Genomic DNA, 14,178 nt, shown 5'->3' on the forward strand with positions numbered 1-14,178 from the left:
CCAATATGAATGGTGTCCTCCACCATCATGCCAACCTTGGACCATACAACACAGCCCATATTCTTACATTTCTAGAAAGACTCCACAACATTCTCATACCATCAGAGTGTATGAATGATGCAGACCAAAGAAACCGGTATGTTGTAGTATGGCACAACGTGAGCTTTCATCGTGCAGCCCCAGTCCAAAACTGGTTTGCTGACTACCAAACATTTATTGTGCGATACCTCCCCCCATACTTGCATTACACTTTTGAACCCCATAGAAGAGTTATATGGAAGGTATATGACCAGCAGCCCTTTGTGCGCATGCCTCTTTTGCAGGCTATAGAAGAGACATATGATGAGATTGATGTCTGTGCAATTTAGGGATGGATACGGCGCTTCTTCCATCGATGTCTGGCAAGGGAATATATTGCCTGTGATGTGGACGAGGCGTTGTGACTTGTTTGGTGAAAAATAAAAAAAAATCAACAGCATGTGTGTGTATCTGCAAATATTTTTGTGCATGTGAACAATCTAATACATATTTTAGTATTATGGCAAAGCATACTAAAGAAAAGTGCACTTTTCATTATGCCCAACTGTGTGTAGTTGGCAAGACAAAATCTGGTAATATGAATGAAGTGTGTTCCAATTTGTGTCAAAGTTTGATTTTGATAATGTTATATGTAGTTTAGGTTGGAGTGCTTCATTTTGCAGGATATATGTGGTATTTTGCTATTTGGGTGTGTGGTTTTGTAAATTGTGTTCAGTTTTTTGATAAAACCAGACTAGTTTGCAAAATTGTGTGTTAGCAATTGGAAAAAACTGTAACTATTTCCTAAATGTTTTGAGGTGTAAGACTTTTCAACAGAAAACAGAATAATGTATTTTCATGAAAATTAAATTGAAAATGTAAACAGCAGACATTTCTTCACAATCATCTGCTTGATTGTATCAAAGCATTTGCAATTTGTCCAAAACAATGAGAGTTACACTGTAAATATGTACAAATTTACTCCCTGAGAACTATATGTTTTGAACCATGTTTTCTATTTTTTGGTGTAGTGTTTACTCACTGTTTGTTAGTGTATATCATTTTGATCACTTTGTTTATGAATTGAGAGCAGTGTTTGATTTTGAATGCATGTAAAACTGTTTTGGGGCGAAAGTTTCATTTTGCAAGAGAAGTCAGAGGTTTTGCAAATAGTGTTTGAAGATGAGGTTTTGTGTTTAATGTTTTCGGAAAAAGGAGCAAGGTTTCAGAAATTGTGTTTTAGCAATTGAGAAAAACTGTAAAACAACAAATCTAATGAAGGCAAAACTTTTGTAGAGTGTTGTAGAGTACAACTCTCAGTAAAATAAAGAATGTGGTCTTAAATTAAAGATCTATTAATCTATATAAATAAATGATTTTTGCACTACACTGTGTATCTGTAAATCACATTTTCACTTATTTATTATACTTTACTTTCTAACAGCATTCAAAGTGGAAAGCAAACTAAGAATTTCATTGAAAAGGGACCGTTTACTGTAACAGTAAAGGCTTTGAACTTGAACAAAGGCAAATATACACAGATCTATTCAAAAAGTGCAGTGAACTGCAATTGTTTTTAAAACTGGCAGAGAATATGAATTTAATATATAAAAGATGGGCTTGTTTATCACTAAATGACTTTGTTCAACAGATACCAATGGAGAGGGGCGATTCTAGGATTTTCATTTAGGGGGGCTCAGCCCCCAAACAAGAGTATAATAGAATATATATATATATATATATATATATATATATATATATATATATCGTCGCTGCCTGATGAAACTAACGTATGTCCAAAACGGTAACTTTTCAGAAAGTGAAAAAAAACACTGTATATCAAAAGCAGTTGAATGTAGCGTTGTCATACTTGGTACGGCATATTTACATGTAACCATATTCTTGCCAGTGTCATGATATAATCCACATTTGACCAAAATTGAGTTTAAATGGACATGCGTGCATATTTTACAGTAACTTTGATCGATACGCGTTCTTCCGATCATTAATTAGAACGGCCAAGTCGCGTTTCGTATTGACAGATGAATACGCTCAATTTATTAAATAGCCTACGTCTTGGTTAAATATGCTTACTTTATTTAATATTAATTATAAGTGTATTAAATGTCTCTTGCAAACCATTAAGGGACAATGAATCAATACACTGACATGGTAATGCTACACAACAGGGGCGTCAGTTTGTGTTGAAAAGTGGTCGGGACAAAAGATCAGATAAAAACATAACTGCAGGACGGGAAAAATATTGAACAACGGCGCATCAAAAATGGGCATAGCGTAGGCCAGTCAACAACAAGAAAATACTCAGCATAAATGTATAAACCCTCAACAATGTCGAATGCACACATCACACATGTAACAGTCCCTGCAACACCAGCTCAACCGAACAATGACAAAGCACCATAGCGTAGAAAACAGCAGCGCGTTTAATAAATGATTACAATGAATTTCATTACATATGTACAAGAAAACACACCATAAGCATACAACACAACATATGTGACACTAGACCACAAAAGCAGTCTTAAGCATCTCTTGATTTTTCAGAACATTTTAACTAAACGCCTTCAAAAAGTGGTGGGGAAATCCCCAGCGTAAATATCACCAATGCTAGACAGATACTTTGTTTGCACAGTCCTACCGTAATTAAGTAACTCCTAGATGTTAGTCTGGCGTCCGGGGGAAACGTTTACCTCGAAGGAAAGTCATTGTCATGTTTATTCGGCTATATCCAGTGCTGAGCTTCGATGAAACTTTACGAGACCGGCGAGATGCTTCACAGGCGGAAGATATGCGGCGTGATTGACAGCTTTGACACCAAACGGGTACGTGAAAATCAGATGACATGATTTCACAAGTTTTCATTGGCTATTTAGGTATGTGACGCATACTGTATATGGAAAGGAACCTGGACATTCAATCTGTCGAAAAATCTCAAAATCGGCAAAATGAACATACGTGAGTTTCATCGGACAGCGACGATATATATATAGGTTAGCTATATAAAAAGAGTGGCAGAGCTAGAAATAAATGGGTTGCCAGGGGGTGACCAAGGCTACTTTACGGGGTCTATAGTCTCTGAAAGAAAGCAATGTGCAAAAAGCATCAAAAAATCATGAATGAATCTCATGATTGCTGGTTACTATATTACCCCACATTAGATAAATATTCCTATAGACTAGTGCACTGACTGCATGAACTACTGGCATGTAAACATAGGCTGAATTTTAAACTTTTCTATTTCTCCCATCTGATTTACTGTGTGTTAATGAAACAAAATATCTCATGTTAACTGCAGTAACTTTTGTAAAATCCAACTCCACGCTAAACCTTAAACTTAACACTTTTGGCAAAAAAGCCTAAAATTGAGCCTAAATTTGGATTTATCTTTGTTTCAAAGACAGACAGATTTTCTCTTCTTGTTTTCTTATTAATGACAGAGACTTCAACAGGTAGACATATAAGATGAAATGCAATAAAATGTTTAAGAAGATAATCAATTGTTTACTATGATACTCACTAAGAAATCTATTTTGAGACATGTTAATATGCGTTGGTCCGTAAGCCTAAAAGACGCGAACATGAACTCATTTAGCTTTGTGCACGCGCGCTATTGTTGGGCCGCGCACACGCTTGCGTTTTCAAGTTCAAGGCAGCAGTCCAGTCCAACACAGTTAATCTCATCAACACAGTAAAAAAAATCACTTTAAGAAAAAAAACGTGGCATCAAGTTCTGTTGTAAAACAGTACAAAGAGAAAAAGAAATCCCAATCTATAAGCATAGATCACTCTTCCAGTCTACGATGAAATCATTATGTAAAATTTTGCAACGTACGTTAATATTTTCTTAATATTTGTTTTTAACAATGTGCTGTGCTGCAGCACGTCCAAATAAAAATGTCAATTAAAATAATTATTTGAGGGAGTAAAAGTAGCACATTAAATTTGGACCACTCGAACACGCCTCTATCTCTGCCACCTTATTGGAGTATTTCACTGTATAACATAGATGGGCTGAACACGCTAAAGTCGCAGAGGGGAAAGAGACAAAGTCTGCCCTGCCGTTTTCAAATGAAGTTTAAAGGGGACTGAAGCGATCACGAATCCCTGTACAGTTTATGGAGCTAACATAGCAACATTTTTAGGGGGGCTGAGAAGAATTTTAGGGGGGCTAAAGCCTTATGACGCCCCTGGGCCTAATCAGATTTTATGTATTGTGCTAAGCTAAGCTAAAAGTGGTACTGCCAGACCCGGAGATCAGCTTGAATGGATTCCAAAATGGTAAAAATCAAATGAGACTTGGAAAATGAGAAAATTTTAAAAAAGTGTCCCTTAAAAAGTATTAGTTAACCCTGCAACCTCTGACTAAGATCAGACTGACAATTTTGTGATTGTGAGATCTACACAATGGCCAACGTATGACTTTGTGCAATATTGTGTACCTAATACACAAATATCTAAGATTATGAGAATTTATAAATAATCAAATATCTAAATTATGATCAACAGATAATTGGAATTATTCACTAAATGTACATCACTAATTGAACTAAAACATCAACTAAATTGGAGTTAGATTAAAATTCAACTAGAAATAAGTTTGTTATCGCCATGAAAAGTGAGAACAGGAGATCCCTTCACCACTCCATTTGTATTTCATCATTGGACTGCAAGTGGCCATCTCTTTACACAACTGGCCATTTCTATTGACCTGTAAATAGATTTTTACCCACATAACGACTGTTTTCAAGGGAACATTTGTCAAACTATACATTTTATAATTTCACATCTTTCCTTGGAACTGAACCCATGACAACTTATGCTACAAACAACTCCGTCTGTCTAAATGGAGTTTTTTTTCAGGTCATTTTTGTGCGTGTGCAAGAATGAGTGACAGATAAAGAATGCAATTTTGTGTGCACGTGACATTAGGCTGTAAATCTATACATTGTTCCCTGGGAATTGACCTTTAGTGCTGCTAATGCAATACGCTACCAGTTGAGTTAGAAACACCCCTGTTTCTACCTTCTGTTCACACCCCTCTAAATACAAAAGAGAGAGCAGTAATAACAAATATTTCCATAGAAATCTGCTGGCCCGGACCGCCCAACACGCGATGGTCGCCGGGGCCTCGCATTCTCAGGAACTGTCACTTTTTAAGCCATGCCAATTTAATGCAAGGAGAATATGTGTTGTGTGAGAGGTAGCCTATTGTCTGCACACACATCTGAAGCACGTTTGTTTTAGAGATGCGCGGATCAGCTTTAAACGTCACCCGAATTCGCTGCTTTAAAAATATGATCCACCCGTGAACCGCACCATACTTGTTTTTACCCGCACCCGATTTACACATTACAATTAGTCAATTTTTTTGGTTTTAGCATGATGAAACGATCAACAAATTAATTTTCAACAGCAGATTCGTCGAGCTCTATGCTGCTACAGATTAAGCTACATTTTCTTAATAGCATAAACGCAGGCTTTTCAAACTTTAACTGGATTGTCTTAGTTTTGCGATGCATCTCAGACTGCACGCACTTAATTCTTGTTCATGTCTTCATGCACTTAAGTGGACAAATTCTCACAAAATTATATAGAAATAATGCCTATATATTATATCATATATAAATATATATTATGATTGCTTTAGATTTTAGCTTTGATTAGTTTTAATGTGGAAATTTTTTTACCTTAGGAGACTTTACAAGCAGTAATCAAGTGGAACAGTTTATTTTGAATGTTTATAAAGAATATGGCATGCAGTTGCCTCAAAGTTAGAAAACATTAAAGGCGGAGTCCACGATGTTTGAAAGCCAATGTTGATATTTGAAATCACCCAAACAAACACGCCCCTACCCCAATAGAATCTGGACCTTCTGTTGATAGACCCACCCCACACATACGCAACCCGGCATTTGATTTGATTTGATTGGCTATAAGTGTGTTTTGGTAGTCGGCCCGTCTCCTTTTCCAACGCGTTTTTCAAACAACGTGGACTCTGCCTTTAAAACACTTCGATGCAAAGTCGAATTAACAATTGTGAAAGCACTATATAAATAAATTGAATTGAATTGAATTAATATCATAATTAGGAAAATCAACAATTATGATTTTGTGATGAATGTGCTCCCATGGCATGCGATTTTTACCTGATTTATTTATTTGCAGCTAAAATACTAGCCGGTAGACTAAAGATTTAACGGATATGAAATGCACAAATGAAATAGTGAGATTCGCTGTATAGCTGCCATAGTTTCACCAACTCATCCACCCAAAAATATATTTTTAAATAGTTTCTTAAGCCTATAGCATTTAAGAATTCGAAGCTGATGTTCCTTTGGGCAACATAATGAAAAATCTAACAACCATAAGTGTAATGATGTCTAATTATGTGAATGTTTTATTCTTTAAATATAAAAAATATTGAACACGGAGTTTAGGCTATTGCAACTTTTTTTTTTTTTACAAATATTTAGTTATATAGACTGCAATGTAAGATTTTATCACAATCATGGCCCCTAGCGGAGTCAAGTGGGATAAGGTATAGCTAAGAGTGCTCCAGACCAACCTTCCGAAAGTATGACTTACAGAAGGGATACGTAACTAAGAACGTTTCGGGAAACACGTATTAACGATAAGGTAAGGTACAACTTAAGAACGACGTAGAGCTAAGAATGTTTCGGGGAACGCAGCCCTGATCTCTTTCTGAACTGTTTGCACTCACTTTAAGACATAACTGAATGTTTTTTATGAGAATAGGTGCCAAAACTACTTAGGAGTGTGCGTCCATTTGAGTATGTGTGTGCGTTATTGTCTGTGCCCACACAAAACAGCCCACTTTAACATTTTGCGCTCAAATAGTTTAAAATCGCTCGCATGTAAACATTTGCAAGGTTTAAAACCACACATGCAAAAGATAAGCTTTTTATAAATAGTTATTTATTTCTGAATGATGCGTTTTTAAATGATTATAAAGAGACTATCATTTATTATCATTTATGCGTGATTTCTTCTGCTTTCCCAATAGAGTATTTTGTGTCTCTTTTGACTGGGGGGATCAGCCGTCAATCAGAGTGGGTAGCCTCGCCACTGGTGTGAAATAATAGTTTGAGAAGAACTAAAAAAATGAATCCTCAAGATTTCTAAAGATTCTTACCGTCAATAAGGTGAAAATAATCCACAACTTGTCTGTCAATTCCTCCAGAAACAGCGTGAGGCGCACTTGAGAGTTAATAATTATTTCAGACAGAAATCATTTGAATTAGTTTACTTTGTGGCAGCGCAACATGAGAATTTTAAATTCATGTAGTATTTTAATTTTAATAAAAAAACCAGGGGACCCCCTAATTTATTTTTGTGCTTTATGGGGGGTCCCTCAAGGCTTATAGAACCCTCCCAGACCAGAATTCGAACACTGTTTAAAACCCCCGTTTTAAAGAGGTGAATTATATATCTTGTTGCAATGACGTGCATGTATTTTTGTTTATTATAAGCCCATATGAGCATGTGACATGCTATTCTTTTATGCTGGTACATTATTTTAGCTTCAGCTCGGATAGTGACAAGTGGATAGTGATGTGAATGTTAATCTGCATGTAAATTGTAAACTCCTCATTTTAAAGAGCTGAACCATAACTTCATGTTGCCTATCGGCATTGTTTCTGCATCTCATTTACACAGAGGGCTTTCCATTACTAGGTCTTCTTTCCGGGAGCGATTCCAAAACATTTACGGGACGTGTTTGCATTTACACAGAAGCCTGTCTGCCAATTTTACAAGGATTTTCTGGGACCAAAGTGCTGTGTGAGGTTTACACTGTAAAAAAATCCGAAGAAATTGCAGCTGGGTTGCCGGTAATTTACTGTAGATTTACATTTATGTTTTTTACTGGCAAAATTTTGTTCAAAGTTAAATGAGCATTAAACATTTATAAGTCTTTATCTTTACAGAGTAAAACTAAAAAAACAGCATCAAGCAAAACATTCTGGGAAACAAAATCTGGAGCAAAAAACAAAAAAAGGTTGATGATGATTTCTGGTTCCCAGAATGTTTTGCATGAGGCTGTTATTGTATAGTTTTATTCTGTAAAGATAAAGATATTTAAAATTCATTTAACTTTGAACAAACTCTTGCCAGTAAATAACATAAATGTAAATCTACGGTAAATTACCGGCAACCCAGCTGCAATAACATTGTAATTTGTACAGAATTTTTTTACAGTGTATGACAATCGGCACACTTCAGACACACCCTTCATCAAGCATTAATGTGACAATGGCCTGCCCCATTGCTATGCCTTTGCCAATAAGACAGCTTGTTACAACTATCGTCACACAGGTTACACATTCTGGATCATATAAATACAGCTGTAGTGTCACTGGTGAGAGTTAATTCAGAGCTGATAACAAATTTCTACTTCATCTCTAAATCCATCACCAGATCATTACAGCAATGGAAAACAAAATAGGAGAATGGAGCCTTGAAATGCCGGTAACTCAAGAAATCCAGAAGATCAGTGATCAGGTGAGACAAAAACTTCAGATGAATTATGAGGAACTGAGGAAAGAGTGTTGATGTTTTCATTAAGGATAAATATTTAGATTTCAGTGAAGCTTAGTTATACTTGCTCTGGAATTTGAAAAATATTTCTAAAATACAATGACATAAACATTCCAGTATTTGCTCTTTGATTCTCTTTGTCTTATATAATGTGTGTTTGTTTGTTTAGGTGAAGCCAGATGCAGAGAAAGCTGTTGATCAGAAATTTGCTGTTTTTACTGCCATAAGATATAAAGTTTTAAGTCTTTGTGGAGGAACACATTACTTAATCAAGGTGAGTTTACTATATTTTCAGATATAAATACAATTATTGTAAAAACTTTCTTTCTCTTTTAAATAACATCGTTATAACAACAAGAATTTAATCTGTTAATGAGAATTTAAAGCTTTAAAGAAAAGTTATACAAATAAATGGTTCAAATTCTCAATTGTATTTCATGTGCAAGAAAACGTTCATTAATTTATTGTACCAAATAATAACATAAAAGGTATAACAGATTTTAAAGAACAAAATACAGAACTCTCTCTCATTTTGTCTCTGTCTTTTTCAGGTAAATGTAGGAGGTGATGAATACATTCATCTGAAGGTGGTTCGCGTTATCATCGCTGAAGGGAATAAAAATATTGAGTTGAAGGGAAACCAGTACCCAAAAACCTTAGATGACCCTCTAACACCCTTTTAAGTGTCTATAAAAACACAGCTCTCATGTTTCACAGGTTTCCAATATATTAACATTATGGTCTGCTTTTATTCATTTAGGGCAATTTTTCATTTAGAAACATAGCTGTGGCTTCAGTACTCTTACGGGGAGACTGCGGTAGAGAATGGATGGACTGAAATCTGTAAACATTTAAACGCTTCATCCATGTAAACATGCATTACGTCCTGAAATAAAGATTTGAACTTTGAAGTGTAGTTTGGTTTAATGTGTGATGTTGTGGATTGCTGATAAGCGTGACTGACCTCCAATACTCTATAATCATGATGTAAAAACAAAAGATTATTAATAATGTTATAATTATTATCATTATAATTTAATATAAAATAATTTGATACAATGTTTGGGACAGCCCTATTATTGTATTGTCACACTACCATTCAAAAGTTTAGGGTCACTTACTTATTTCATTCCACATTATAAAAAATACTATAGAAATACAAGTGTAAAAAATAGAGTTATGTTGTGAATATTAAAACAATAAATAAATTAAATTTAGAAAGAAGCTGCCTTTTTCTAGAATTTGCTAAATAATTCAAATATGTGCACAATGTAAAAAAAAACCTTTCAACGCTTGTGCAGCAGGTTTTGAAAAATTGATTTTATAGCTTACCGTGTCATTTAACCAAAGATTAACAACCCATTAAATGTATAGTGGCACAATTAAGTCGAAAAGAATAACATATATTTTTTTTAAACATTAAATATCATCTTTCCATCATTTTTATCTGTAATACCAACTTTTATTTAAGATGTAATCTAAAAAAAGGGGGTTCTTCAGATAGACCTGTTTTACATTTAAAATGTATATAACAATAAAGTGATTTGATTTTAAATACATTTCAAATGCATATCTTTACAGGACAATTATTATAACAATGTCAATAAATAACTAAAGCATACATACATCTACTAAATATTACTCCAGTTTAAAAAGTTATTTAGATTTGAAAAATGTTTCTGTTAAAACAGATTCTTTTATTTCCTTTCACCTTTAGTTTTAGCGGAGGTGGGGTCATTGTTGCTTGTTATCTGGAATTTCTCTGGAATGAGTGAAGATACAATTTAGTTACTGTTACTGTTTATTCATTGTTTTATTGATCTTCATACTAGGTTGGAATCTTTAGGATGAAGGCAAATCTTGACAACATAATCTTTCATGAAGCAAATTACAACTGATGAATAACGTGTCCTGATGACAGTGAAAAATAAAAGCATGCTTCAATGTATTAAAAGTAGGGCTGTCAAAATTAACGCGTTAATTACGCGTTAACGCAAATTCATTTTAACGCCACTAATTTCATTAACGGAGATTAACGCAACGCGCAATTTCTGTTTGACCCTTGGTCCAGCCCATAGTTGAATGAACAGAGACGCAGACAAATGTGACTCTCTCTAAATGAGTAAAAGGTTTTCATAGAAATAAGAACATTAAGCAAATCGTCTACCAAATCCAATGCTCTAAATGCTCGTTGGACATCTGATATGATCTTTATTTATACGTCTGAGAGGTGTAACGTTACCGTCCTCCTAATGCTTAATCTAATACAAAAATGCGTCTCAATTCATTTTGGTTTCGCTTTTATGCATGACTTATAAAATAGACTGCAGGACTTGCTTGATGTTAAAATAGTCATTAAGAGAGATAAAGTTCGGTACCTGATTAATGTTAAAGAGTTATTAAGTGCGATCCCCTCACGCTGAGTCTGACTGACTGACATCTGAAGCGCGTGCACACAGACGCGCGAGTGCGCGACCCGGATATATATAGACATCTACACAAAATTACAGTTTTACAAAAATCTGTTTTGATAAGAATTCACGCAGGTAGGATCTATAATCTGTTATGTCTTAAGTAAATGTTTGGTTAAGTGGTGGGTAAACATGTCTGATGTGTAACATTATATTAGATCACTTAGATTTTAAGCAGTCTGTCCTAATGTCAATCAAACAAAAGGAAAAAAAGTTGAACATACATTGATGATGTTTTTGCTTTGTGTGTGCTAAATCTATTAGTTTTACCAGTGATTTTAAGGTATTGATGTGGTAATATAATGTATGGATGTGGTAATTTTGTGGTAATTTGACTCTTTCAACTTCAAACACGTGTAGTTCTGTCATATTTTGTTATATTTCAACAAATCATGATTTGTTCTATGTTTTAATAGAGAATGTCAAAATATGAACAACAATTCTTTTTTAAATTAGCTAATTCCGACTCAACTTGCCAGCACAGGTCACAAATGATGCAGCAGCAAACAAAAATGGAGAAAGAAAAATCTTCTTAATGGAAAATTCATATACTAAACAATGGCTGGTGATTCTGTTAAAAATGTAAACAGGCTGTTGTTAACATACATTTGCATAAAGCATCTATATATGTATATATGATTAGAATATTAAAAACCTGAAAAGTGTTAAATTAGGGTAAATTTTGAATGGATAAAAATGTGCGATTAATTTGCGATTAATCGCAGTTAACTCATGAAATCATGCGATTAATCTAGATTAATTTTTTTAATCTATTGACAGCCCTAATTAAAAGCCTTGTAAAAGTCTAAAAACATCATGCTTTTTTTAATTAAATGAGAACAATCAAGGATTTACACACCCACGGAAAAATATAGGATATTACATAGAAATGTGCCTACACTCTAATAATGTCTGAGTTATTTTTGACCCATGGGTAAACATTGGACAGAACACACTGCTGGGTTGAAATTGACCCAGTGCTGGGTTGTTTTAACCCAACTGCTGGGTTATTACACCACATGGTTGCATAACAACAACCCAAAATTGGCTAATTTTTAACCCACCATGGGGTAAATTTTAACCCAGCAAGTGTTCTGTCCAATATTTATCCATTATGGGTAAAAAATAACCCAGCCATTTTTAGAGTGTACTTTTCGGAATTCATCCGCGAGACGCTTATGCTAAAATGAAACCTGTTCATCGTTTCATGTTTTTGTCAATGAGAAATCCCCCAAGAATGCCCCATAAGCGTCGTGCTTTCATATCATCAGCACCAGTTGGAAAGGAGCCTGTCCCCCTCCACAATTAAAGTAGACATCGCTGCAATATCTCCTCACCATACCCTGATAAACGGTAGGTCAGTGGGTCAGCATTACCTGGTTATTAGGTTTTTAACTCTTTCACCGCCAGCGTTTTTAAAAAAAAGTTGCCAGCCAGCGCCAGCGTTTTTCATGATTTTCACAAAAGTTTAATGCCTTCCAGAAAATGTTCTTCTTCAAATATATAAACATACAATATACCAAATGAAAGAACAGACCCTCTGCTTTCAAACAAAAAAAAAACGTTTCATCCTACCTTTAGTAGTTCTTTTGTAATCAGCTTTTGAATATGGGTAGGTTTCTGCAAAAACACCAAATTTTGAGCAAAAAGCAGAGATAATTCCATTTTTGTGACGGACTTTTCAAAGAGATCCCATTCAGAGCGATCTTTAAAACAGACACGGACATGCAGCAGCTTGTCATAGGGCAATACTTCCGGATTTAAAAAGTTGCGGAAGGGCGCCACCTGGTGGATAATAACGGAAAGACGGAAAATCTCATCATTGGCGGGGAAGCGTTTTCTCTTAATTGAAGAGAGATCTCATCAATGGCGTGGAAAGAGTTAAGGGGTAGAGATTTGATATGTGAGAACCTGTCGGTTGTTCATGTTTATGCTACCCAGTTGTAACCTCCATAGGTGATGTCTTCACAGCGTTCCTAGTTCCACCCAGAGGGGTTCGCTTCCCAGTTTTGCCTAGTTCACTATCGTAGGTTAAGAAACGTCTCGGTTATGGATGTAACCCTTGTTCCCTGAAGGAGGGAACGGAGACGTCACGTCGTGACCGACGAATTGGGAACTCGCTTAGAGAGACCAATCTGCTTCGATATACTACTAAAACGCCAATGAACTTGGCATTGAGGTATTTGCATAATGCTGGCGCCGCCCCGCCAGGTGCGTATATAAGCCGCAGCTGCAGAATACGAAATTTTTTCGCTGAGTGTGACCGGCCGTACAGCAGGGAGCAGCACCTGTGGCAACAGGACGTGACGTCTCTGTTCCCTCCTTCAGGGAACGAGGGTTACATCCATAACCAAGACGTTCCCTTTCAGTCGGTCACTACGACGTCACGTCGTGACCGACGAATTGGAAATCCCTACCAAAATGCCACTGGAGCTGACCCTTCGATTCCACTTAAGGAGATGGAGAATAGGATTAAGGCAGAAGGCCGGGCACTAGATGTTCCTTTAACCCCGCAGTTGTGCCAGCGACTGGGAAGCGCCCTATCTGAGCGGGCGCAATGTGGATGCCCGAGCCCAACACATAGGTTCACAAGGATGCAGCTAGTGAGAGGCGGACAGCCGATGCTCCGCAACATCAGCTGCCAAGGCAGCGGAGGAAAGACAAATAAAACCATTACGCATTTTTGTCTTAACGGCCTTCCACACTGACACTTATTGTGAAGCACCAGTCGGGGGCTGCAAGCCGACATGCGAGCCTGTTCTCCGTGCTCCCCCTGATGAGGAAAGAACCCGAGAGGAGACAGGCTCAATACGAACACTGTAAACGTATAGGTGTTGCCCAACCATCAGCTCTGCAGGTGTCTGTTAGCAAGGAACCACGAGCGAGTGCCCAAGATGAGGCAACACTCCTAGTGGAGTGCGCTCTCAAATTAAATGGACAAGGAATGCCCTACATATTGTAAGCAAGGGCGATAGAATCAACTATCCAATGAGACATCCTCTGCTTAGTGACAGCTTTCCCTCTCTGCTGACCACCGTAACAGACAAAGAGCTGATCTGAGGTCCTGAGGGTTTGCGTGCAAACCACGTAAAATCGCAGTGCGCGTACGGGG

The 14,178-nt window shown here is 36.4% G+C and overlaps 2 protein-coding genes across 2 annotated transcripts in view; both read left to right on the forward strand.

Moving 5' to 3' along the window:
* LOC129439605 (polyunsaturated fatty acid 5-lipoxygenase-like) overlaps positions 1–14,178 on the forward strand; it is a 260,317-nt gene that overhangs the window by 51,805 nt on the left and 194,334 nt on the right. The gene's annotated exons all lie outside the window — the stretch shown is intronic.
* LOC141358872 (cystatin-B-like) lies at positions 8,286–9,476 on the forward strand. Its single transcript, XM_073860719.1, has 3 exons — positions 8,286–8,559; positions 8,765–8,869; positions 9,147–9,476. Exons 1-3 carry the CDS (start codon positions 8,488–8,490, stop codon positions 9,276–9,278), a joined length of 309 nt encoding a protein of 102 aa, XP_073716820.1. The 5' UTR covers positions 8,286–8,487; the 3' UTR covers positions 9,279–9,476.

The sequence above is a fragment of the Misgurnus anguillicaudatus genome, chromosome 22 (genome assembly GCF_027580225.2).
Source record: "Misgurnus anguillicaudatus chromosome 22, ASM2758022v2, whole genome shotgun sequence".
Taxonomy (NCBI): domain Eukaryota; kingdom Metazoa; phylum Chordata; class Actinopteri; order Cypriniformes; family Cobitidae; genus Misgurnus; species Misgurnus anguillicaudatus.

Excerpts from the sequence above, each read along its gene's own strand:
- LOC141358872 (XM_073860719.1), top strand. The coding sequence starts at position 8,488 with ATGGAAAACAAAATAGGAGAATGGAGCCTTGAAATGCCGGTAACTCAA. Across the intron at positions 8,560-8,764 it reads TCCAGAAGATCAGTGATCAG|GTGAAGCCAGATGCAGAGAA; the intron begins GTGAGACAAAAA and ends TTGTTTGTTTAG. Across the intron at positions 8,870-9,146 it reads GAACACATTACTTAATCAAG|GTAAATGTAGGAGGTGATGA; the intron begins GTGAGTTTACTA and ends TGTCTTTTTCAG.